This window comes from Puma concolor, chromosome A1 (genome assembly GCF_028749965.1).
Source record: "Puma concolor isolate L17-30 chromosome A1, mPumCon1.1.hap2, whole genome shotgun sequence".
Lineage (NCBI taxonomy): Eukaryota > Metazoa > Chordata > Mammalia > Carnivora > Felidae > Puma > Puma concolor.
Genome location: NC_141667.1, coordinates 230,753,513 through 230,780,227, shown reverse-complemented (window position 1 = coordinate 230,780,227; position 26,715 = coordinate 230,753,513). Strand labels below are relative to the sequence as shown.

The 26,715-nt window shown below is 39.7% G+C and overlaps 2 protein-coding genes across 3 annotated transcripts in view; one reads left to right on the top strand and one right to left on the bottom strand.

Moving 5' to 3' along the window:
• The window catches only part of BRCA2 (BRCA2 DNA repair associated), a 60,784-nt gene extending 44,060 nt beyond the window's left edge, over positions 1–16,724 (top strand). The window contains exons 22-27 of the mRNA XM_086713988.1: positions 1,603–1,801; positions 2,021–2,184; positions 2,272–2,410; positions 12,045–12,289; positions 14,018–14,164; positions 15,087–16,724. Of these exons, the coding sequence (XP_086570114.1) occupies positions 1,603–1,801; positions 2,021–2,184; positions 2,272–2,410; positions 12,045–12,289; positions 14,018–14,164; positions 15,087–15,725 (1,533 nt within the window). The 3' untranslated portion in view covers positions 15,726–16,724. The remainder of the gene's footprint in view (positions 1–1,602; positions 1,802–2,020; positions 2,185–2,271; positions 2,411–12,044; positions 12,290–14,017; positions 14,165–15,086) is intronic.
• Positions 16,725–17,790: 1,066 nt separating this feature from the next.
• Positions 17,791–26,715, bottom strand: part of N4BP2L1 (NEDD4 binding protein 2 like 1) — a 32,580-nt gene continuing 23,655 nt past the window's right edge. Inside the window, exons 2-5 of one of the 2 annotated variants that reach the window (XM_086713970.1) lie at positions 22,907–23,034; positions 22,536–22,624; positions 20,306–20,382; positions 17,791–19,228 (exon numbers count right to left, since the gene is read on the bottom strand). In XM_086713970.1, the coding sequence (XP_086570096.1) occupies positions 18,970–19,228; positions 20,306–20,382; positions 22,536–22,624; positions 22,907–23,034 (553 nt within the window). In that variant the 3' untranslated portion in view covers positions 17,791–18,969. Of the gene's footprint in view, positions 19,229–20,187; positions 20,257–20,305; positions 20,383–22,535; positions 22,625–22,906; positions 23,035–26,715 lie in introns of both variants that reach the window. The other variant, XM_086713981.1, reaches the window with a different exon arrangement.

Below are 26,715 nucleotides of genomic sequence, written 5' to 3'. Positions count from 1 at the left end.
CAGAATTCCTTCATATTACCAAATGTTACAACTGAGATTCACCCTGTGAGGAGTGTCAAGGGAAAAATCTGTGAGTGGCTTGATCACTAGGTCCTAGGAGTATATGATTCTGGAGCTTTCACTTAGATAAAGTTGTTAATGCAGTTCTTGGAGGGAAAGATAGCCATCCATTTCTAAGAGACCTCGTCAAAAGGGTTTGTTTTCAGTGACAGTGTTGAGTGTTGGAAGACTTTGGAATCACAGTTTGGTTTTTTTAATCGTGTTTAAACACTCTTCATATTTAGAAAGACCTTTTCAGGGCACGGAGATTCCATAGCTTCCCTTCCCACTGTGGATATTAACACGTGTGAGGCAGCAGCTATCTAGTGTGCTCTGTGTTGGGATTCTATTTCCTGTTTCATTTGATTTTATTTTTTGTTCATTCATTTTTGTTATACTGAGTAAGCATCCGAAGAGATACAGACAGCAATGTGCTAAAATGACTGGGAGAGAAGTGTGGAGGCAGAGAGAAGTGCTTGAGGCACATGTCTGTTTTCAGTCATATCTGCTATTCCAGAGAGTTAATAAAATTGTACTGCAGCGGGGTAAGAATGGGAGCTCTTGAACTGCCTCTCCCTGTACGCCCTGCAAGTGATTCATTCTCTCTGCATCAGTTTCATCATCTATAACATGCAAACAATACAGTGCCCACCTCCACAGGGTTACTGTAAGGATTAAATGAGTTAATACATTTATCACACACAGATCCATTCCTCAAATATAGGGAGCATTCAAATGTCAGCCATTTGTAATGCTGATGACAGTTATGATTATTACGGTACATTTATTTATTTATTTATTTATTTTTAATTTTTTTTTTTCAGCGTTTATTTATTTTTGGGACAGAGAGAGACAGAGCATGAACGGGGGAGGGGCAGAGAGAGAGGGAGACACAGAATCAGAAACAGGCTCCAGGCTCTGAGCCATCAGCCCAGAGCCTGACGCGGGGCTCAAACTCCCGGACCGCGAGATCGTGACCTGGCTGAAGTCGGACGCTTAACCGACTGCGCCACCCAGGCGCCCCGTATTACGGTACATTTATAAGTAGGGGGTTATTTTGGCCCTGGGGAAATTTGTCAGAAAGGTAGGTGAACAGTCTAAGGCACCTGAAAATATTTGTTATGTGATAAGCTAAGTACATTAATCTCAATTTTTATATTGTCGTATTATTGAAGTGAACTCAGTTCTGTCGTATTTTATCCCCATTTAAAGAGATTCATGGGTCGCCTGGGTGGCTCAGTTGGTTAAGCATCCAACTTCAGCTCAGGTCATGATCTCACATGGTCCATGAGTTCGAATCCTGCATCGGGCTCTGTGCTGACAGCTCAGAGCCTAGGGCCTGCTTAGAACTCTGTGTGTGTGTGTGTGTGTGTGTGTGTGTGTGTGTGTGTCTGTCTGTCTCTCCTTGTGCCTCTCCCCCACTCACGCTCTGCCTCTCTCCCTCTCAAAAATAAATAAACATTACAAAATAAATAAAGAGGTTCATTTACAGTGGGTGAGGTTTTTTGTTTTGTTTGCCTTTTATTCTAATAAAATTTGCCTTAATAAATTAAATGATCATAGGCTTATTTCAGTGAAGAGCAGATAAGAGCTTTGAATAATCACAGACAGATGTTGAATGATAAGAAGCAAGCACAGATCCAGCTGGAATTCAGGAAGGCTATGGAATCTGCTGAGCAAGGAGAACAAATGTTACCAAGGGATGTTACAACTGTGTGGAAGATGCGTATCATAAGCTATGGGAAAAAAGAAAAAGATTCAGGTCAGTATGTAAATTTTTTTAAGTTCAAGTACTATTTATTAACAAAATGACTTCAAGTGCTAAAGTATAAAGTCAACATGTATCAGAGGAGCCAAAGTGGGCTACCAGTGCCCACAAGATAATGATATAATCCTTGGATCTTTGTTGTTACCATATTTGTTTTATAAGAATTTTAATGAATATCAGTTCTTGTACTATGTCTTTTTCCTCTTTATCTAGTTACATTGAGTATCTGGCGTCCATCATCAGATTTATATTCCCTGTTAACAGAGGGAAAAAGATACAGAATCTATCATCTTGCAACGTCACAATCTAAAAGTAAATCTGAAAGAGCTCACATACAGCTCACAGCAACAAAGAAAACTCAGTATCAACAACTACCGGTACAAACTTTTCATTATAGTTTTTTAATTTTGATTAATGCATATTAGTTTAGAGAATCTACATCCACTGATTTTTTTTTCTTGTAGGCTTCAGATGAACTCCTATTCCAAGTTTATCAGCCGAGGGAGCCCCTTTACTTTAACAAACTATTGGATCCAGACTTCCAGCCACCTTGTTCTGAGGTGGACTTAATAGGATTTGTAGTTTCTGTTGTGAAAAAAATAGGTAATCCACAGTGTATTTTTTTTTATTTCTTTTTTTTTCTTGTTTATTTTTTTTAATGTACATCCAAGTTAGCATATAGTGCAACAATAATTTCAGGAGTAGATTCCTTAATTCCCCTTACCCATTTAGCCCATCCCCCCTCCCACACCCCTTCCAGGAACCCTCTGTTTGTTCTCCATATTTAAGTCTCGTATGTTTTGTCCCCCTCCCTGTTTTTATATTATTTTTGCTTCCCTTCCATTGTGTTCATCTGTTCTGTGTCTTAAAGTCCTCATATAAGTGCAGTCCTGTGATATTTGTCTCTCTCTGACTGACTTCGCTTACTGTAATACCCTCTAGTTCCATCACGTAGTTGTAAATGGCCAGATTTCATTCTTTTTGATTGCCGAGTAATACTCCAGTGTGTGTGTGTGTGTGTGTGTGTGTGTGTGTGTGTGTGTGTGTGTGTGTGTGTGTGTGTTTACCACATCTTCTTTATCCATTCATCCATCGATGGACATTTGGACTCTTTCCACACTTTGGCTATTGTTGATAGTGCTGCTATAAACATGGGGGTGCATGCGCCCCTTCAAAACAGCATACCTATATCCCTTGGATAAATACCTAGTAGTGCAATTGCTGGGTAGTAGGGTAGTTCTATTTTTAGTTTTTTGAGGAACCTCCATACTGTTTTCCAGAGTGGTTGCACCAGTTTGCATTCCCTGCAGCAGTGCAAAAGAGATCCTCTTTCTCCCCATCCTCACCAACATCTGTTGTTACCTGAGTTGTTAATGTTAGCCACTTACAGGTGTGAGGTGGTTATCTTGTTGTGGTTTTGATTTCTATTTCCCTGATGAGGAGTGAAGTTGAGCATTTCTTCATGTGCTGGTTGGCCATCTGGATGTCTTCTTTGGAGAGGTGTCTATTCATGTCTTTTGCCCTTTTCTTCACTGGATTATTTGTTTATTGGGTGTTGAGTTTGGTAAGTTCTTTATAGATGTTGGATACTAGCCCTTTATCTGATATGTCGTTTGCAAATATCTTCTCCCATTCTGTCGGCTGCCTTTTAGTTTTGCTGATTGTTTCCTTTGCTCCACGGTGTATTTTTAACTGTAGCTTTTTATGAATGCTTTTGGAAAATGTTATCTTTTAAAATTTGTCTTCCTTAAGATTAATTGGAGTTACAAATCAGCAAATTTAGTGACTAGCGATTTGAAAGTAGGCCTGTGTTAACCTCAATTCTTCATGAAAAGCAATTCTACAGTATTACAGGGAAAGAACCTACATCCTATTCTGTGCTATTTAATTTTAAAGAAGTTGCTAGGAATGTTTTGTAGCATTTGAATGGTTACTGGGTAAATAATTATAACTTCCCTCTATAGTTTATTGAACACTCAAACCTCCACCTCCCGCTTCTCTGCAACATCCCTCATTATCCCAAATAATGTCTCTTGTTCTAAAGCCAACTTTGTTTATTTAGTGTGGCTGCTCCAACTTTTGTATGGTTAGTACTTGTTTGTATGGTACATCTTTTCTTTTCCCACCTGGTATTTTTAACCTGTCAACATCTTTATATTTAAATTGGGTTTCTGGAAGACAGCCCAGTTGGATCTTGCTTTCTTATCCAGTGTGAGGGTCTCTGGTCTTTTAACTGGTTTGTTTAATCTGATCAACTTTAATGTGATTATTAGCATGGTTGGATTAAAATGTACCTACCACCTTGCTAGCTAGCTATTTTCCCTGTGTCCCATTAGTTCCCTGTGTTGGAAGGTTATTCTCTGTGATGTTCCTACACATTTTGTAGCAGCTATTGTCACAGACTCTCACTTCAAGAATGCTTATATAGCAAAAAAAATCTTGGAAGGATGGAGATCGTGTCTGCCTCCAACACAGAGGGCACATTTATTTCCCAACCAGGGAATCTGGTCTCTTTTTCTATGTGTTTGATTTTTTTTTTCTTGTTTATTGTTGTTGTTATTGTCGTTGTTTAAATTCCATGGGTGAGATTCTGATTGTATTTTGAAGGAGAGGGACAGTGTGAAGTAAAGAGAGGAGTCAAGGAGTTCAGTGCCAAGGTGTTTGGTCTGAGCACATGAGAAGAGAGAGCTGTCATTTACTGAGAGGGAAAGAGAACAAGAAAAAGAGATGTGTGTGGGAAGGGTGAAGAGCTCAGTTTGGTCAGTTAAGTTTTAGATGCTTAGTCTAAACAGAAATTTCTACCTGACAGTTGGGTATGCAGGAGTCTGGGGAAGCGGTCTGGGCTGAAGATATAAACTGGGACATCATCAACGTACAGGTGCCGTTTAAAGCTGTGAGACTGGATGAGGTCAGTGGGTGTGGGAGTAGCTAGAGAGGTGGCTCGGACACTCTGACGCTTAGAAGCAGGAAGATGTAAAGGAACCAGTAAAAGAAACAAGAGGAGCAGCCTGAGGAGTGGGAGGAATACTTAGGGAGTGAGCTGCGCTGAGAGCCCAGAGGGAAGAGTTCCAGAGAGAGGGGACCGATTCGGTCTCGGATGGCATTTGATAGCTGAGACAGGGAGGCGAGGGCCAGGAAGGGGCTGCTGGCTTGAGCCCCAGGAGGAGCCAGTCTGATGGTAAGGTGGGCAGGGGAGTGGAAGGAGAGGCACGCGCACAGTGGACACAGGCATTATAAGGTCATGCTTCAAGCACCAAAGGGAAATGGAGCACTCACGAGAAGGAGATTGGGATCAAGAGAATGTCTGTGTTTTCCAGTGCAAGTGCTACTAGCATCCCGATGAGATCGTGTAGACTGACTAGAAAGGTCCAATAACGGGGGTGAATGTTTTTAGAGGTGGGGAGCAGCAGCGAGCCAAGAGCAGGGGAGACAACTACCCCAGCCTGACGTCCTGTAGCACAAGAGGTCTGCAGGGGGCAGCAGTGGCCTCGGAGGAGGAGAGCCAGGTCTCAGTTACAGCAGGCCGGTAAAGATAGCACTTAAGGAATGGTTGAGGGTAGTGAGGACTTGTCCAGTGAAGGTGTTCCAGGCGACAGGGAGAGGTAGGAGACGGTGCGAAAGGAGGTAGTGTATGAAACTTTCCGGAGATGGGAAATACGGCAGGACCCAGGAGCCTGGCTGCTTGTGGAGACTTACCTGAGATCACTTCTCATGGCCCCAGGGCAGATAGCGGTGAGGAGGTGAGGTGCACGGGAGGAAAACGTGTGGAGACCTGCCAGGACCCAGTGGTTCTTGACTTTCTACCGTGTCCGAGACCATTTTTCCCCCTCTTAGTTACTGAGTAATGGCTGCGAACTTGAGTTTCTTTCCACTATATATTGCCCATCTCTGGGAGATACTAGCTCTGTTCTTCATCACTTTTCCTGGTTTCGTGAGTCCCCTGTGATTAATTTGCATTGCTGCCATAACTAAGTACCACAAACTGGGGAAGCGTAAACAACCAAAATTTACTGTCTCAGTTCTGCAGACCAGAAGTCCGAAAGCAAGGTGTCGGCAGAGTTGGTTCCTTCTGAGGCTGTGAGGGAGACGTGTTCAGCGCCTTGCTCCCCGCACCCGCTGGTTTGCTGGCAATCTTTACTGCTCCGTGGCTTATAGGTGCACCACCACGATCTCTGCCTTCATCTTCACATGACTTTCTCTCTGTGTGCGTGTCTGTGTCCAAACTTCCCCTTTGTATAAGGACATTGATCGTCACGACTGCATCTTAACTTGATTACGTCTGCAAAGACCTTGTTTCCAAATAAGGTCACGCTCACAGGTACTGGGGGTCAGGACTTCAGCATCTTGAGTGGGGGACACAGTTCAAGCCACCAACACCCTGGAATGTTCACTTCTGTCAGTCCTGGTCGTCTGCTTTTCCCCTGCAGCCATGTTCATTATTTGCGATCAGAAGAGGAAAAAGGTAAGATGCCCATTCCATTTGCTTTTCTTCAGGTTTACAGGTAATAGAATTCTCAAATTTTCACCAGTTTGGGGAAGGACATTAGAAGCTGAGCCCTTCTGTGCCTGGCCTATCCACACTCTCGTTTCTTTCTTTCATCACCAATTTTTAAATTTTACATCAGAATATTCCTCATTTGGGTTTTTAGTGAACATTTCTTTTTTTTTTTATTTAGTTTGATGTTAAATGTTAGAGGAAAAAATTCTCTTCGAACATTTCGAAGTGCCACCTTAAACCCGAAGTAGTACTTACCTAACACTCAAATCTACTGATGATGGTTCCTGGCTTAAAATCTTCAGTGGCTCCTGTCCCTTAGAAAATGAAACCCACACTGCTTCATAGGCCTGAAAAACTCTTCAGCTGCCTCAAACCACCACCCCACACACCTCAGCTAAACTATGCCACTTCATGTGCCTGATGCATTATATATAACATTTAACACTTTCAACCTTTAAAAAATACACCTTACTAACAATGCCCTTTGTCCTCCTGTCTAAAGGAGTTGGAGAACCGTTGTCATTCGTTATTCAGCCCAGCTGAATAATGTTCCTCCCCAGCTGGGTGCTTATGCCAGCTTAGATCTTCCCTCCTCAGGTTCTGCAGCATTTAGTGCGTTGGGTTGCTACAGCATCCATCACGTGGCCCATGATCTTGTGTCCACGTTTCTGAACCTCCCCCCACCAATGATACTGTGATCTCTTCAAGGACAGGGACTCAGTTTTAGTTTCTTTCTGTCCCCACTTCTAACAAAATGGGGCGGGGGGAGTGGGTAATTGTTGAAAACTTCACATATATACATAAAGTGCTCGTAGTAATGCTGTTCATTTGCTGTTATCATCCCTCTGTACAGATGGGGAGACCGGAGCTCAGAGATGTTAAATAACCTGCCCAAGGTCACAATTATATAAACGATTGGAACCCATACTTTCAGGCTCTAATGCCTATGTGTTCTTCTTCTGCTTCAGCTAACAAAGGCAAACCAAATCCAACCATCTGAGACTTGGGCTTGAAGTAGGGACTACTGTGTGTTCAATCTGTTGTGTTACTGTATTACAAACACTGTGGCATCCGATGAATTAATTAAATGAGATCACTTCTTAGGTCAGTTTCCCAGGAAACAGACTGAGATTTTCATGCAGATGTATTGGAAAGTGCACTCAGGAGCAGCACCTGTGGGGAAGCAGCAGCTGCCTCTGGGCAGAGAGGGGAGCTGGGGGGGTGGGGCGCTCAGGGAGCCGTGCAGCGCTTGGCAGAGGGGGGAGCCCTGCAGTGCCGTTGCTGCAGAGGTACAGCAGTCCCGGTCTGGTGGGGATTCTGCAGCTGGTGTGTCTCTTGGCGAGAATTTGTGAAGTGGCCTCACATACTGCTGTGTGCTTTAGCCTTTCAGTGAAACTTTAGAAAAAGAATTTAAAGGGAACAGTGGATTCTGCGTGAGTTCAGAACAATCCCAGACTGCAAACCTGCAGAATAATCTTCCTCTTATCCTTTTATTTTCTTGATTTTTTTCAGTGCCAACATTCTAAAAGTGTTACTTGAAAAAAATTCTTCCAGTTGTTACCATTTGTACGAGATGTGTGGTAATTACAGAAAATTTTCTATTTTTTTTCAGTGTATATAATTTGATCTAGGTATGAAACCTGTACTGAGGGAAAAATGAAATGAGGGAGCTATCCTGGAAGCTTATTTTCATATTTTGCATTTTCTAAATGTTTTTCAGTAAACAAGTATTGCTTTTAAAATTGGGGGGAAAACATAGTTTAAAGAAGCACATTTGAGAGAAGGGCTGTAATCATTTTGAATATAATTAGAGGCAAATTCCCAAATTAGAAAATTGAACATACTTAGGAAACATAATTTCTCTAAAAGCAGTATTTAATATTTAGGATTACAATCCATTAAATGAATCTACTTATAAAATTGAAAACAGTGAAAGGAATAACCATCATTTGCAACAGGATAAACAAATCATTATCTGAGAATGGCAATTCTTTGGGTTCCTATCATTTATAAGGGAAACATAATTCTTCAAGTAACAGAGACAAGAAATTCTAAATCGTTAGATTAAATGGTGAGTGCCTCAGTCCTGTCTCTTCCCATTTTTGGCATTGAAACTTTTTCACTTTTTATTTTGAATAATTTCAGGCCTTCAGAAAAGTTGCAAAACTAATGCAGACTTTACAATTATCCCTCCCCCAGCTTCCCCTAATGTCAGCATCTTGTGTGACCATGGTACTACTATTAGAATCAGGAAGTTAACATTGGCATAATATTATTACCTGCAGTGTAGATTTATGCTGTTTTACTTCTTCTGTTCCAGGATCCCACTTTCATGTAATCATCATTTCTCCCGAGTCTCCTCTCGTCTTTAACAGTTCCCCAGTCTTCTCTTGGTTATTTTTTTTTTTTTATGTTTATTTACTTTTGACAGAGAGAGAGACAGAGCATGAGTCGGGGAGGGGTAGAGAGAGGGGGAGACACAGAATCCGAAACAGGCTCCAGGCTCCGAGCTGTCAGCACAGAGCCCGACACAGGGCTCGAGCTCGTGGATTGCGAGATCATGACCTGAGCCAAAGTCAGACGGTCAACCGACTGAGCCACCAGGTGCCCCTCCCCAGTCTTCTCCCGTTTTTCCCAATCTTGACTCTCTTGAATAGACTGATCATGTTGCAGCATTTTCCTCAACTTGGGTTTGTCTGATGTTTTCTCATGATTGGAATAAGGTTATACATGTTTGGCAAAAGTGCCACAGAAACAGTGTTGTGTCTGTCTGCCTCCCCATCAAGGGTTTAACGATGCTGATATTGCTTGTTACTGGGAGCGGCAGCCTTGAGGTCTGCAACCTTAACCTTAAAGGAGATTCCTCGAGACTATGCAAGTCCAATTTCACCTCAAACTTTCACCAATTAATTTTAGCATCTATCAGCTGATTTTGTTTGCAGCAGTTTTTACTGTAGTGTTTGCCTAATGATTTCCTTTTTTTTTTTCTTCTTTCATTCTCCATTTATTGGAGCTCTACTATAAGGAAGAGCTGCCCCTTTCCCCCAAATTTACTTTCTTATTTGATTTATATCAGTATGGACGAATGAATATGTATCTTAGTCTGTGGGTTACAATTCAATACCTGCATTCTTTTGTTGTTTAGATTGTTTCCGTTTGGGCCACTAGGAGTTTTTTCAGGTTGACTCCTGTAATTTTGCGAGCACCTCTTTTCGGCGTTACAAGATGTTCCAGGTTCATCTTATATGTTCCTTGCCCCAATCAAGTTCAACCAACTACTTCTCAAAGAAACCCTGGATCACTTTTTTTTTTTCTTTCTTTTTTTTTTTTTTTTTTTTTTTGAGAAAACTGTGTTTATAGCCATGACCTGATGGCTAGGTACACTCATTACTTCACAAGCATCATTGCTTCTAGGCCCTATCAGACAGAAGGAGCCAGGAAGTATGTGTGTATATTCTATTGTGGATTTCCCCCTCTGTGGTTGGGCTTGTTTGTTGGTGGGATAGGTGAAGCGTGTGTGAAACACTGTGGTTCTAAGAATCAGCTGCACAAAGACATACCAAGGGAAGCATCACTTTTCATTCCTTCCACCCCAGTGCTGTTTCTCCCCTGCTTTCTACCCACGTCCTGTCTCTGTAGTTTCTGCTTTATCCTTCCTGTATTTGTTCTCCACAAGTGGACAGATACATGTACAATTTCTTATATCAACTTCTTTCTTATATGAAGAGTAATAAACTTTAATTTTTGTGCGTGTGCGTGCTTTTCTTTTTTCACTTAACAGTATCAGTTCATAGCAAGCTATCTCATTCTTTATTTCTTTTTAATTCCTAGATATTCTATTTTTAGTGCAATTGTAAATGGGATTTTCTTAATTTCTCTTTCTGCTAGTTATTAGTAAATAGAAACACTATAGATTTCTGTGCATTAATTTCGTATCCTGAAACTTGAATGAATTCATGGATCAGTTCTAGTAGTTTTTTTGATGGAGTCCTTATGGTTTTCTATATAGTGTCATGTCATCTGCAAAGAGTGAAAGTTTAATTTCTTTCTTACCAATTTGGATCATTTTTTTTTCTTTTTTGTCTAATTGCTGCAGCTAGGATATCTAGTACTGTGTTGAATAAAAATGGTGAGAGTGGACATCTTTGTCTTGTTCCTGATTTTAGGGGGAAAGCTCTCAGTTTTTTACCACTGAGTATGATGTTGGCTGTGGGTTTTTCATATGTTCCCTCTAACCCTGCTTTGTTGAGGATTCTCATCATGAATGGATGTTGTACTTTGCCAGATCCTTTTTCTGCTTCTGTTGAGATGATCATATGATTTTTTATCCTTTCTCTTCTTGATGTAATATATTGTGGTGATTAATTTGCAAATATTGAACCACTCTTGTATCCTGGGAATGAAACCCCTTTGATTGTGGTGAATGGTTTTTTTAATGTATTGTTGGATTCAGTTTCCTAATGTTTTGTTGAGTATTTGTTCATCGGGCATATTGGCGTGTAGTTTGTTTTCAAGTGTCTATCTGGTTTTGATATCAGGATAATGCTGTACTCATAGAGTGTATTTGGGAGTCTTCCTTCCTCTTCTGTTTTTTGAACTAGTTTGAGAAGAATAGGTATTCACTGTTACTTAAATGTTCACCTGTGAATTCACCTGTGAAGCCATCTGGTCCTGGGCTTTTCTTTATTGGGAATTGTTTGATTACTGATTCATTTTCATTGCTAGTAATCAGTCTGTTCAAATTTTCTGTTTCTTCCTGATTCAGTTTTGGGAGGTTACATGTTTCTAAGAATTTATGCATTTCTTCTAGATTGTCCAACTTGTTGGCATATACTTTTTCATAATGTGATCTTTGTATTTTTATTATTTCTCCTCCATTAGTGATTTTGTTTGAGCCCTCTTTTTCTTGAGGAGTCTGGCTTTGGTCTGGTTTACCAATTTTGTTTATCTTTTCAAAGATCTAGCTTCTGGTTTCATTGATCTTTTTTTTTTTTTTTTTTTTTTTGGTCTCATTTATTTCTGCTCTAATCTTTATAATTTCTTTCCTTCTACTAGCTTTGGATTTTGTTTGTTCTTTTTCTGTTTCCTTTGGGTGTAAGTTTAGGTTGTTTATTAGGGATTTTTCTTATTTCTTGAAGTAGGCCTGTATTGCTATAAACTTCCCTGTTAGAACGGCTTTTGCTTCTTCCCAAAGATCTTGGACCGTTTGTTTACAGAGCACTTCCTCATTCTTTTGTACAGCTGCATAGTACAAAATTGTATGAATGTGCCAGTGTTTGTCCCTACCGCTCTCCTGTGCTTCAGTGAGTAACCTTGTACAGAGTGTTTTCATGAATCTTGTTCATATATATCTCACTATTATTGGAAGTACATCTTCAGAATTGAGTACTAAAAGTGGGGTTGCTGGGTGGAAAGGTAAGTGTGTGTCATTTTGCTGGGTTCTACCAGTTTTTTCTCCAGAGGGTTGCACAAATTTGTATTCCCACCAGCAATGTATGAGTATACCTGCTTCCCCATGGCCTCAGTAACAGAATATGTTGTCATATTAACACTGAAATTTTAACACCATAAGCAGCAGGTTATTTTGGAGATTCTGAGCTTTCTCTAAACTTATTTTGGTCTGTTTTACTATTAGCATACCAAAACAAATAGGCATATTAGAACTTCCTTGAATTTTTTAAAATTTATCTCACATATGTAATGAAGTGGAATTTTTTGTTTTGTTTTGTTTCATCTTAGGTTTTGCTCCTTTGGTCTATTTGTCAGATGAATGCCATAATTTATTGGCAATTAAGGTCTGGACCGATCTTAATGAAGACATTGTTAAACCTCATACATTAATTGCTGCTAGCAACCTCCAGTGGCGACCAGAATCTAAATCAGGAATTCCTACTTTATTTGCTGGAGATTTTTCCAGGTTTTCTGCCAGTCCAAAGGAGGGCCATTTTCAAGAGACATTCCACAAAATGAAAAATACTATTGAGGTAAAATTACTTTGGGCATTACCACGCATTTTGGTATTTTCTTATTTTGATGGTCAAATATCAAGGAAATGGTGGCTTCTATGAAAATTGGATAGTCGGGAAATAATGTGAGATGAGGGTTCCTCAAAGATGAATTGCTCAGGAGCCTGAGGAGATGGGGGGACAACAGCTGGGAGAAAGTGACTTGAAGGGGATTGAGTGAGGAGAAATCCTGAGGAGGATGTTCAGAGCTACAGGTCATGTGGGCAACAAGAATGAGTTACCCATGGTTCATAGCAGTATCATTAGTTAATAACCGGCAGATTCCAAATTCACGTTTTAAACTCCCTATCTAGTATTTTATAGTTTATGTCTGTCCTTGATTTGAAATAATCTCAAATAGGAGAATACTGAAATTATTTTCCCTGGGTAATGTACACATTTTATGCTTAAATTTATACATATAGCAAGTAGTAATTATTAGCTACAGTTTTAGAGTGCTTGCTGTATGTCAGGCCTTGTTCATAGCCTGTCGCATTCAATTCTTCCACCAAACCTATGAGGTAGGGAACTATTTTTCCATTTTATTGATGAATAAGCTCTCTGAGTGCACAGCCCCAACTTTTTTTTTTTTTTTTTTTTTTTTTTTGAGAGAGAGAGATGGAGGGAGGGAGGGGAGGAGCAAGAGGGAGACACAGAATCCTTAGCAGGCTCTAGGCTCTGAGCTATCAGCACGGAGCCCGAGACGGGGCTCAAACTCACAAACCACAAGATATGACCTGAACTGAAGTCAGATGCTTAACTGACTGCGCCACCCAAGTGCCCCTGCATAGCCCCACCTATTAACCACTGTGCAATGCTGCCTCCCAATAAAATTTTGGATTTGATAAATTGCTAACTAGTAAAGAATCTTCAAGATAAGGCTGTTAGTTTGATATCTGAAATGTGTGTTGTTCAAAGTATATATAAATAAAATTATATTTTAAAAGCATCAGAGTAGCCAGCTGTATAAAGGAAGTTTGTGTAATATTTTACCTAAAGAACTCAATATATATTATAGTGAAGAATAACACCCTAATTGATCTGGTTTCTAAATTGGGGGTGGAGTGGGAATTATATTCACGATTTGGCCTCCATACAGATGAAAAACATCCCAGGATTTCTCCCAGGTTTTATTCAAGGATTGTTCAGAGACAACTGTTATTTACATAGCATTTTTAACTTTTACAAAATACTCTCAGGAATTAGGTTAAATTATATAAAATTGCTGGTATTCGACCAGTTGTAACTTCTGAAACAACAGTTTTATGTGGCTTAACCTATACATTGTTTCCGTTCTTAGAACAGACGTGAGGCAGTTGTCTCATTTTACTACTAACCCAGGGCATACTCTATAGATGTTGGTGATTTACCGCTATTAGGTAGGAAATAGAGCTGGAACTTGAGCCCCCGTCTTCCAGCTCCTAATCCAGTAGCGTGTAATACCTTGTAATTAAACTGGCTGTTTGGCAAGATCTCTCCGGTCTCTTTCCTTCCCTGACGTACCCACACTCCCTCCCTCCCTCCAACATGTTGGCTTTGCATTTTTACACTGGTATATTGTTTGACAGTTGCTCTCCAATTTTGGGTGTGTCATTCTTTTTTTCTGGTCTGAATCTTTTATTTCTAATTTTAAAGGTAACATTTTCTGAAAACATGAAAATGTGTATTTTCATTTTACAAAACAGCTTTTCCAATTTATTTTCTTAGAATATTGATACGTTTTGCAACGATGCAGAAAACAAACTTGTGCATATACTTAATGCAAACAGTCCCAAGATGTCCACCCCGACGAAAGACTATGCTTCAGAGCCACACACCATTCAAACAGTCCTTGGCCTAGGAAATAAACTTTCGGTAAGTTAATTGAAGGAATTTTATGAGTATTATGTATGCAGTCAATACTATATTCTGGTGTGCATGTGGTAAACTTGGTGAAATGGAATTAAACTTGACTAGAAAGTGTAGTTTATTGTTAAGTGGCCCCTGTAAGTATAGGTTATCTGGAAATTATATCTTGTTTATCAAAGCCAGAATGGAACCTTCTTTGGGGTTACATTTGACCAAAAGGTGCTTTCATTTTTAGCATTGCAAGTGCATGTGATAGAAAATAGTGTTTTGCCTCTGTTTTGCCTCTGTCCTTTTGCTAGAAGGACTATTCTATACAGTTAGGGGTGTTTCTAAGCTCAGCTTAACTCTTTAAATCACCGTACACGCAAATTAAGCTGTAAGGTCTGTAATACTGACTGATGACTAAATCTCAAGTAGCTAACAGTTGCTTAGTGTATCTGTATTAACTCATTTAATCTTTACCACAACCCATGGGATGAAAATTATCTGTTTTGCAAATGAGGAAACTATGGTCTAGAGAGGTTGAACAGTTGCCTAAAGTCACAAAACTAGAAAAGTTAAGTATTAGAACCCAGGCAGTCTGTGCTCTTAAAATGGTTTAAAAATGCTTATCTTTGTTTAAGCTGTTAATGAAAAAAGAAAAGATTCAAGAGTCAGTTAAATCCCCCTGCCTCCCTTTTTATTACAATTAGTCTTCATTCTGCTTTCTTTTTGTGTCATTTTTGTATCCTTTTATGCAAAACTGTTTCCTTCTGGAATGAGAACAATAATGTAAATGTCTCTTGAAATCATCTGACCTGTGAGTCACGACGGGCGTGAGAATGTATGTGGTATTTGTGTGCTTAAATATTTCTAACGAAAAGCTGATTTGATGATGTTTTATATATTAGTGCATCATTATCTAGGCTGCATTTTGTCTTTTTATCAGATGTCTTCTCCCAATAGTGAGATGAATTACCGGAGTCCTTTATCACTTTGTAAGCCGAAAGCAAAGTCTGTGCCCACACCTGGATCAGCCCAAATGACTTCAAAGTCTTGTTATAAAGGGGAGAGAGAGCTGGATGACCCGAAAACCTGCAAGAAGAGAAAAGCCTTAGATTTTTTGAGTAGACTGCCTTTACCTCCACCTGTTAGTCCCATTTGTACATTTGTTTCTCCAGCTGCACAGAAGGCATTTCAGCCACCACGGAGTTGTGGCACCAAATATGAAACACCTATAAAGAAAAGAGAGTTGAATTCCCCTCAGATGACTCCACTGAAATTTAATGACACTTCCCTTGTGGAAAGTGATTCAATAGCTGACGAAGAACTTGCATTGATCAACACTCAAGCCCTTTTGTCTGGTTCGGCAGGAGAAGATCAACTTCTGTCTCTCAGTGACTCCCCTAGGACTGCTCCCACGAGCTCAAAAGATTATGTCAGGCTGGAAAGGTATCCTACTGCCTCTGGGATCCGAGAATGCGAGAACCCCCAGGCCAGCACCGAAGGAGGGGAGCCTGACGTGCAGGACACAGATACAGTAAAAAGGTCATCTATGAGACTGCAAAGGCGACAACAGCAAACGTGACGATAAGTCAGTTACTGACTCAGCCTCTCCGGTTTGTAAAAAATACAGCTTCAAACTGCACATCAGTGTTCGCATAATGAGAAAAATAGTTTCTAATTTCCCTGGGTGCCTGTCTACCACAGGAATGCTCTTTGCCTGCCTCTGTGCTTTGATTTGTTACCGATCTTAAAATTGACTGGATATTTATTAACTAATCAAGAAAAAAAATCTCCCTTAAATCTTTATGACTGAATTTGATCACTGGACTTGACCAAGTATTATTTTACAAAGTAACTTTTTCTTTAAATTGTGTCCTTAATTAAATGAAACTAGGTTCGTAAGTACAGTTATTTTGACTCCTGTAATTCTTTTTAGTTCCTATTTTAGATGGTTTGGTTTAGTTTTGTTTCTCGGAGATAGCCCACTGTGACCCAGTTTTCCCTAACAAACGTGTTGATTCTCTTATAGTTCTATCCTGATTAAACGTCAGGAAGAGAAAGATGCAACAGTGGTGTTTTCTAAGACCCGTTCTTCAACCCTAAGTCGGCATAACTACAAGAAAAACAGAATCCCCAATGTAATTCCTTTTTATGATTCCACTGTGATCTCTGAAATTATTTTAATTAAAAATTCAAGTACTTTAAATCAGATTTCGTAGTGTTAATGTTTTTGTAACAAAGTGATCATCTGCAACTTCAGAGAAAACTGCTCTTTCAAATTGGCAGATTCTACCCACTTTATTTTTAGCCCTGTCACAGGACTCAGCAGTACTTCTTTTAAACCTGGTTTTCTCTAACCACCAAGGCAGACAGTAATAGTTCAATATAAGAGGATATTCTCGTTTGTGACTTTCTTATGCTTAATGGAGAAAAGAGAATGCACTTCCAACCAGGAGTCGATAGCATGGAAAAGCTCTGAAATCAGGTCTTTTACTGTGCCTTAAGTTTGTATAAAATATCCTGTTTTCAAATCTAATTAGAAACGCATTTCAAAGCCAAGAATAAATCTTTCAAAAAGCAATTTTTTCTTTCATAACCGTGATCCATGATTTTTCGCTCCTCTAAAAATTAACGTAACAATAATCCATTCTGCAATTCTTTTTAACTCAAGTGTTCTGCCAGTCTTGTTAATACATGATTTAAATTTTGTTCGTAAAACAATTTGGTCTTCCCATCCTAATCATTTTCCAAGTGATCCACTCTAGAACAGGGAATAAAACTGGAGTCTCAGGTGAACAAAAAAGAATTAGAAGAATCTAACCTGAACTGCTACTATGTCCTCTATTCTTACCATTTAGACCACACATTATAGAGAGATCTCATGCACACACTCCTTTTTTACACATTGTAAAAAATATAGGAAGCTATATAAGCAAAATATGAAGCTTAAGTATATGCGGATATTATCCCCTAAGAAGTGACAATGATTACAAAGTCAAGAATGTACACCATAGGATTAGGGATAATGGTAAAAGCAGTTTGTGTTACTCAACAATTACTTAACGAGGCCCTATCTTGTACGTAAAGCACTATGCCGGCTGTGAACGATACAAACGTTAATAATACAAAACTACAGGTTAAAGTTGAGTGTTCAAAAAATTACATAAATCAGGAACCTTGGGAACTGAGAGAAAAAATAAATCACTTCTAGCTGGGACAAAGTTGGCAGCATTTAATCAATTATGTTTATGTTTCCAAACCAAGTATTTCAGGAGTCATCCAGGGGAAAAAAGAGACAAATAGGGAAATTACTCTCCTGAGCTCTTTAAAATCTCTGGATCTAAACCTGGGACCATATCAGAGTGGTTACTCAGACAAGGTGAATAAAAAGCCATAAGATGTCAATAGTGTCAGGTATTAAAATGCTAAAGTAATAGTCTTTCCAATGTATGCAGATCAAATAATTTATATAAGCATGTAAAATGCAAGGTTGCTTTTGTCTTTATGTCTCCTATTTACTAAAGAAGACTGGTAAATAAGTTTATGATATAGAAAAACTGGTTCTTAATAGGGTAGAATTCTGTGGAATTTAGGCAATTAATTTTTTTATATCATTAAAGCAGTCTAGATTCAATGACAAATTCATATAAAGCAATACCATAGATAATTTTTAATAACCATAAAAGCACCATTATATAGGACACTTCAAATAATATTTCACAGAACATTATAAAGAAGCTGTTGGCCAACAAGAAATAAAGCATACATCCTGCGTGATCTTATCTATCATGGTCTCACACCAAATTAATCTGATTCTAACCTGTGGAGACTTGATTTGGAATCATAAATTCAGTATTGGTTTAAGAGGGACATCCCAGAGTTGTGGTAGAACTTTATTGTCTTAATGCCACATAAATCGCCAAGACTGCTCATCTTGCAATGAGCATGACTTTTACGTATCCCTATATGATTTATATCTTGGGATGCTTAATTCTTGTGCTCCCAAACATTTGGGCAGCCAACTGATTATGCACATGTCTAAAAACTGCTTAATTTTTTCCTCTTAAAAACTGGTGTTTTATAAAGTCAGGCTTCTTTAATTTCCACTATTGGCACAACAGCCAAAAAGTTCATCAGGTTTAATCCTATTCGATACAGGGGTAGTTAAAACACAAGATGTGACTTTAAATAATGACACTGATTTTCCTCAGTAGCTTTTAGAGCTATCAAGAAGGATCCAAAAGACTTTTTAACAATGACACATCACGAGAATAAAGGGATAATTTCCCAAAGAGTCTACTTTGAAGGACAATATTCCCTTAGATGTATGCTCTCTAGCATATGCATTTTAGAGGAAAACCACTCTCATCGTGACAGCCACACATCTCACATTTTTTGGATACACGGCTTATCAAAGTAGCAATGGCACTAACATCTTCCTGTCTCCCACTTCTCCCCCACCTTTCCAACCTTCCTGATGGAGATGGGTTTTCTGGAAAAATAGATTACTTCAGAGGAAGTGGTACTGAAGCTTCTGTATATTGAACTTATGTGACTGGGTACGTTTTCAGGGTTCCGTTTCCAATTGGTTCCCTAAAGAAAGTGACTTTGTTTAATCAAATCAGAATTCCAGCATCAGACCATGCATAGAGGATCACTTTTAACAAGTGCTTGTTGAAAATGAATATAATGACTTCTGAAAAACTTTCAGGTCCGACTTTTTACACGGGAATTAGAGCTCTGGCTAAAACTGAACAAAGAATAAATACCAAAAGTTGCGGTAAAAACTGATTTAGGAAAATTGTGAATGCCTGTACGATAGGCCTCTAATATCCATGGTGACAGCCGCCTCTTCTGTTAAAGGAGCTCTCGTTTGTGAAGCCCCCATGAGCCCTCCGGATGGGAAACTCCGCGCAGGGATTCCAGTATCCTGCGCCGTCGGAAGGTGATGGGTTATTCCTGTCCTGGTTTCTGTTCATTCTGCTTGGCTTTTCCGCATGAAGCACACTGTGAAAGGTAACATCGTGTTCATACCGTTCCTTCATCCGGTGTATTTTTTCTCTTGGGACTCCATGAATGTTCCTTCTACATGGGAAAAAATGCAAACATGTGCTTAAGGCAGTATATTCAAAAGGAGTTACAAGTCCTGCATCATTACATAGATATGCACTCCCTAGTCTCAGGATTTAACTCTCACTAAAGCATAACATCTCTTTAAGGAGTTATCTTTCAGGCTCCACTCCTGTTTTTTTGTGCTGCTCTAAGGCTAAACAACTAGAGTTTCGGAAACGCTTCATTTTTGGAACTCTCAATTTCATGCTTCAAGGTATAAAAGAACACCATGAGATCTACTTATTATATTTTTGCCTGTTAATCATGCATGTATCTATAATCCATTTATGTCAGTCCGAGACACTTCTAGATGCTAATTAAAATCATCTTAAATTCAAGCGGGCCTCAGAATCAACTGGGGATATAGTTCGAAATGCAATTACCAGAGATTCCCACTGTGGCATGGGGCCCATGAACTAGGATTTTAACAATCACCTCAGGCAACTGTGATGGGCGTGGGCCACAGACCGATTTTGGAAGCACTATCTCCTTGTAACTATAGGATAAATCAGTCTTATTCCTAAAAAGTAAATTCTGATCTCACTGGTTTCTTTAAATCATTGACATCATCAAATAACACAGTAAATATCAGAACCCATGCACTCAATCAACAAGTTAGTATTATTTGGACATTTATTGCTTTATAAATTAGAAGCAGCATCTAGACCCTAAGTGAACCACAGACTGTTGAACGTTTAAAGATCTTTATTGAGCCTCAATGCAAAAACGCCACTGACATGTGCAATCCCATGCAGAGAAAAGTGCTTTCAAACGTTCATTAATGAAGAAGCATTTTAGCAGAAAGTTAAATGTGTCCTTTAAAAGGACCTAGTCCAAGCCAAAGTGTAGCGTTTAGCAGTATATTAGAAAACTGACCCAAAACTAAAGTCTTCACATTAATAAATCCAAAGTGATCAATTTCCAAGAATTACCATTTCTGGCCTGAAAACTACCATGTCCATTTCCAGCCTGAAAAGATTCTTTTGTTCGGTCTGAAATACCTGAAAACAGCAGGATACATAATGAGGAACTAGAAAAACAAAGAAGTACCTTGCTAACTCTTGAACGTTGAATTTCCAGCGAGTGTCAGGTTCTCGGAATATAACTTCATAGTTATTTTCAAGTGCCTGATTTTTCAAAAGTACATAAAACATTGAAGACATGGTATGTATGTTTGGGAATGTTTATGCTGCCATTTAACATTTACTACAAATCTTTTCTAAGATTCCTTTTGTTTTACCAGTAATCCAAGGCCTTAGTTTATCTTACAAGTACCGTTGGTTCATTTCCATACTTAGCCACTCTCAGATTATATTATGGTTCCCAATGATAAGTTTTGGTCAATTTTATCTACTATGTAGGAAAATGATAAAGGTTCTTTGTTTGTGGACGTTTTTAAAAATAGATAGCTGAACTAAGTTTTAAATATCCTGCCCACATGTATGAGAAATGAATTCAGTGGCTTCTCAAAGTCCCTTCTAGGATTATCACCGAGTTTTCTTCTGCCAAATGCCTTGTCCCATTCCTCATGCCTCAGTTAGAAAGTGAGGGTGCCCTAGGAACAGAGCTTATGAAATAAAAATGATTTCCCAACACTTTTTACAAACTCTTCCCGCCAAGAAGGGGCTTTCCCTGCTATGCAATACAGTCCGGACCAAAGCACCGCGCCCCGTGATCCTTGGGTTTACAGTTTGCATATAAACATCCAACTAATCTTTGCATTCATAAACTGGCTACTCCTTTCTCATCTCAAAATCTGAACTCTTGTCACTATCGGTTATTGTGTTACAAAATACAGAATGAAAACAGCTAAGTAAAAAGATTTCCTCTTCATTCTTGAGATTGAGATGGACCCTTCTCATTAGAAAAGGATTCAGATATCCTAGATGGAAAATACCTAAATTCAGGATCTTAGTAATAGCTGTGGGTGGCTTAAAAAGATTGCACATTCCAGATAATAAAAAATAAGATGTCTTTCCTTAAGCCACTCTCCCACTACTCTTGGTTTTGAGTTGTGCCTTAATTAACTTGACTACTCGGGGCGCCTGGGTGGCGCAGTCGGTTAAGCGTCCGACTTCAGCCAGGTCACGATCTCGCGCTCCGTGAGTTCGAGCCCCGCGTCGGGCTCTGGGCTGATGGCTCAGAGCCTGGAGCCTGTTTCCGATTCTGTGTCTCCCTCTCTCTCTGCCCCTCCCCCGTTCATGCTCTGTCTCTCTCTGTCCCAAAAATAAATAAACGTTGAAAAAAAAAAAATTAAAAAAAAAAAAAAAATTAACTTGACTACTCATGTCCCCTTTCATTTCTCTGCCAAGTGGACTCTCGGTCCATGAACTGAAGTAACGACAAAATTGATGTTCATTCCTTCCTACATTCACCCAAAGTCCCACAGGCTGGGCCTACATAAACCAAATGGATGTACAGTTAGAGAAAAGCACACCTGCGTGTAAGCTGTTTTGCCCCCGGATTAAAAAGAAGCCATGAATAGATGCCACGAGCCCAGTTTCTTAGAGATACTCACTTTACCGTTAGACAAGTGGGGATTATGTATGACAAAATGAGACTACTCATCTGTCGTCTTCTTGCCCTGTGTATTTCAGGATCTTTTCTCCTATCTATATGCCCAATAGGGAATGAAAACTTATGACCAGAAAAGGTGAAATATGTCTGAAAACAGATCATAATTTAAAATACAAACATAGTTTTATTCCTCTTACTTTTCTATTCTGACAGTAGAGAGCTGAGTTATCTTTGTTTGCATATTTATATTTGTATTCTAGTATCTTAATAGGGTTACAGTGTTAACCCTAAATATGTTTTAAAACCAAAGAAAAAAAAAAGGTCACCCCAGAACTCTCATGTGGCAACACTAAACAGTACTGAAATCCCTGCCTGCCAAAGACAGTGTCCGATCAATATAACCTACAACTCGGCTAGCAGCACTGCCCACCCCAATATTTCTCTGCAAGCTTCAGACGGTGCCCCTGTGTATAGATGTCTCTTCTTTGGAAAGCAAGACAGAAAATCAAAACAGAAAAACCATCAAGAATTCGGACCAAGGAGTGTTTACAAATGTACCCTGAGGGGATATTAGCATCTTAGCAAGTTTCAGCCACTGAACAACAGAGAAACACTAAAATAAAACCTGTTTACCTGCTCTCTGAGAGAACTACTATTAATAAAGATGAGATCATGGCAGATTGGAAAAAGAGGAAAGAACAAATGGTTCAATTTTCTCACAAAATTTCCGGAACTGAAAAATCAGAATGATGCTGTTTCCTACCATGACTGCATAGGGCTTCATTTCCCAGGCGTGGAGGTTGGTATTATCAATAATAATGGGGGATATGCCATTCCTCATTGCTTTTCTGGCTGCAACACAATGTTATATAACAGTGAGCAACATGCAACAATCAGAAGGGCGAGCGTACTCCATATTTTGTTATTTTTATTACAGGATGTCCTCATTACACAACTTTAGTGCCATCTATTTCAGAACCCATTATCAATAACTTTCCTTTTCCTGGAATCTAGGGAGGTTATGCTCTGGCATTCTGGGGGGGAAAATGGCAGAACTTTTATTACACTCCTTCCATAAAACTTATTCTATGTGCACAATAGGATTTCCCGGGAATTTGGAAAGGAATTTGTCACCTCTTTTCTGGTTCCATTCATGTGCTTCCTCCAGGAAGTCAGGATTGAACTCATAGGCACCGTCTTCCCTGAAGAAAAAATCATCCGTGCTGAAAATCAGAGCCCTGGGAAAGTCGTGTTGCAATTGTCTAGAAAGTGGGGAAATAAGAGATTACTTTATGACTAGGCACAGTCATCCTAGAAATTATTACCTTCCATCTCTAACATTCAGTGGTTTATAATTATGAGTCCACCAGGTTGTGTGTTGTTGAAATTCAACGCAAGAAGAGAGATGCTTGCTATTCATAGGAGGCGGGAGAAAACCGAGAGGCGGCTGTGTGTGCAGCACAACTCCTAAAACTCAGAAGTGTGGCCACCACATTGACTTCTGCTGCACCAAATGATTCTAGAGGTTCAACTCTGGAGGTTAAGGAGAAGGCATGATGACAGTGGGCACTAGTCCTCACCGCCGTTGCACAGTGGTGTACCAGTGCCCCCCACAGACCTGCCCTCGCGTGCCATGCCCCACTGCCACAGCCCTCCCTTCCCCGAAAGGCTCTCCCCTGTCCTGGGTCCCCTCTCCCTGGGCCTCTGTTCTCTGTAAGGATGCATCTGAGAAACTAGTTCTTGCTGAGGTATGATATAGACAAAAGTGATGTGTGTGTGTGTGTGTGTGTGTGTGTGTGTGCATGTGTGTGCACCACCCCTATTAAGGTAACATTTACATTTCACAGTGACCTAAACCAAATGAAAAACAGCACACCAGGAGAAGGAAAGAGGTAGACCCAGCATTCCCCATGCTTTCTTAAATCTCTATCACACTTCTCTAAATATGAAAATATCACAGAAAAAAGGGAAAACCATCGTGGAGTGTCCCCTTTAAAACAAAAAAAAAGCATACTAAATTCTGCACAAAATCGAAGAGATGTTTCCACTTGAAGTCCTTATTCAGACAATTTGGTGGTGGAGGCGGGGGGGTGCATATTATGGTAGGTAGTAACTGGGTAAATCTCTGAGCCTCCTCTCTCCTCATCTGCACAAATCAAGGATGATTTCACCTATCTTGCTAGGTTGTGACACTGAGCTAATAATGTGCAGAAACAGCAGATGCGTCACCTGACACAATGAGTGTTGGTTTCTTCCCTTTTTCCCTGCAGCACCAAAACAAATTTAACAGGCAAACAGAACATATGACAAAATGGATACACTCAGAACAAAGAAAGAGAAAAAAAAAGAATAAAAAAGGAGAAAGGTTGGAGGAAAAAAGATTGGAGAATGACAAGAACAGGAAATGCAAAGAGAAAAGTCGAGCTGTGTAACTGTGTGTGTTTCTTCTCCACGAGAAGAGTTATCTTTAATCAGGAAAGAAGAGAATGAGCATAAGGCACCGGAGCCCAGATCATAAATAAGGTCCCGGGTTGTTCTGAAAAGCTTGGGTTCAATTCTTGACTCTACGATATCCAGTCATGTCACCTATCTCTCTAAACTGTTTTCCCGACTGAAAACCACAGATAATGGTCACTACTTATGAAACAGGAGTTTCTAGTAAGGCTCAAATGAGATATGAGAAAACATTTTGCAAATGGTAAAGCACTTTTACAAATGTAAAGTACTGTTATTTTGCCAACAATTATAACACAGGAGATCAAATTTACCGACCCAAACTGTTTATATGCCACAGTAATAAAATGCACTGGAGTGCATATGTAATCTCGAAATTACTGCGAGTGAATTAGTATTGCAGTGAATGGAAGAGATGAAAAAACCAAAATAAAGCAAATGCCTCAATTTTCAAGAATGAGTGAACACATTCCAGAAACAGTAAATAAACATTTCTGTCAGAATTCTTCAGAAGGCTTGATCACATTTAAAAAGAAAGCAGCACAGGGGCTCCTGGGTGGGGCTGAGTCGGTTGAGCTTCCCGCTCTTGACTTCCACTCGGGTCCTGATCTCACGGTTCATGACGAGCCCTGCATGGGGATCTGCGCTGACAGCATGCAGCCTGCTTGGGATTCTCTCTCTCTGCCCCTCTCCAGCCTCTCTCAAAAATAAATAAATAAACTTAAAAAAAAAAAGGCAGCATAGGTAGCTGATGGGCTGAGTTGGTAAACAGGGATATTCATTGGACACCATGTTACATTTTGATTTAAAGAGGAATCTGATGGTCTCTTGATAGCCTTGTGGAAAAACGTAGACAAGAAGTTATAATGTTTTTTAATACCCAGAGGATATTAGATAACTCTCCAACTCATTAAACATTTATTGAGCATTTAATATATGCCAAGTACGGGGTGAAGTGTTAAGGTATGATAATAAAATAAAATAGCTGCTTTCAAGGAATTCACAGCCTAGCCCAGGGGCCAGCTGACCTACAGATGAAGCACAAGAGAAGTCAGGGGCGGAAACAAGATCGGACAGGGAAGCATGAAGGAGATGATATTTGACTTGGGTCTTGAGACATGAGAAAACACTGTCGCTTGGGGAACGGGTTAAAAGCACAAGGGGTAAGGGGCGCCTGGGTGGCTCAGTCAGTTAAGTGTCCGACTTCCACTCAGGTCACGATCTCGCAGTTTGTGAGTTCGAGCCCCACGTCGGGCTCTGTGCTGACAGCTCAGAGCCTGGAGCCTGCTTCAGATTCTGTGTCTCCCCCTCTCTCTGCCCCTCTCCCACTTGCACTCTGTCTCTCTCTGTCTCTCCCTCAAAAATAAACACTAAAACGCACAAGAGGTAAGAGGAGGAAGCTAATGCTTTAGGGCTTGTTACGAGAAAGGAGCTCTAGGGATAAACAAGAATGAAAACACTAAGGATTAAAAGTGGCAAATCATATTTGAAGCATTTCTCCACTCTGAATGCTACGCAATTTAAAGAGAAATTTGGCAAGCTGGAATATGTCCGCAGAAAAGTGACCAGGTATCAGATGAGCAAAGATCATCAAAAGAATGTGCAGTGTTTAAACTGGGGGCAGGGTGTAGATTTGTATGATCTTCCTGAATAGTCATTCCTTCAGAAACTTGTTTTATCTTCACCTGAATGTTAAATTAGCACCGGCAGGTACAGTAGCATCTGGAACCTGCAGGACAATGAACACTCTCCTAGCTAAACAAAGAACTGATTAAGTAGACAAATCTTGAGATTCCCAAACTTAGGTGGAAGCAATAAATACCATTCCATCAGCTTCAGCAGTGATCAGGACAATGCATCAGCTCTAGCTTTCTGTATGGTGGTCAGGAGCCTCATGCATTGGGGAAATTGAGAGAATGAAAACAAAAGAAAAGGAAAAAAATAGAAAGACAATTACTTCCATAGAACCTTCAACTCCACAGCTCAAAGTCCCCCCTCAAATTCACTTAAAATGAAAACTATGAGAGAAACTCAGGTACTAATCTTGATTTCACAACTTATCACTCTTCTGTGTAATTCTTTCTTTAATCATAAACACCCATGGAAACATATTCAGGTGTCTATTAGTCACTCATTCACTGACAAAGTCCAATATTACTATGTAATTTTGAGTTGGACCCCAACTTTCATATGTAAATTTTCCAACATGCAAAAGTAGACAGAATACAATCATTCCCCCAGTACCCATGACCCAGGGTCAACAATTATCATAGCCAATCTCATTTCATTTGCTTCATACTTCATTTCACCAAATGTCCCATCAGTCCTCATATTTCCCTGATTGTCTCCTAAATGCATCCCTAGGACTGATTTGTTTGAAGCAAGACCCAAACAAGATCCACACATTGTATTTGGATGCCAAATCCCTCACATCTCCCTATTCCATAACTTTTCTCTCTCCTTTTTATTTTCACCTGAATTATTCCCCA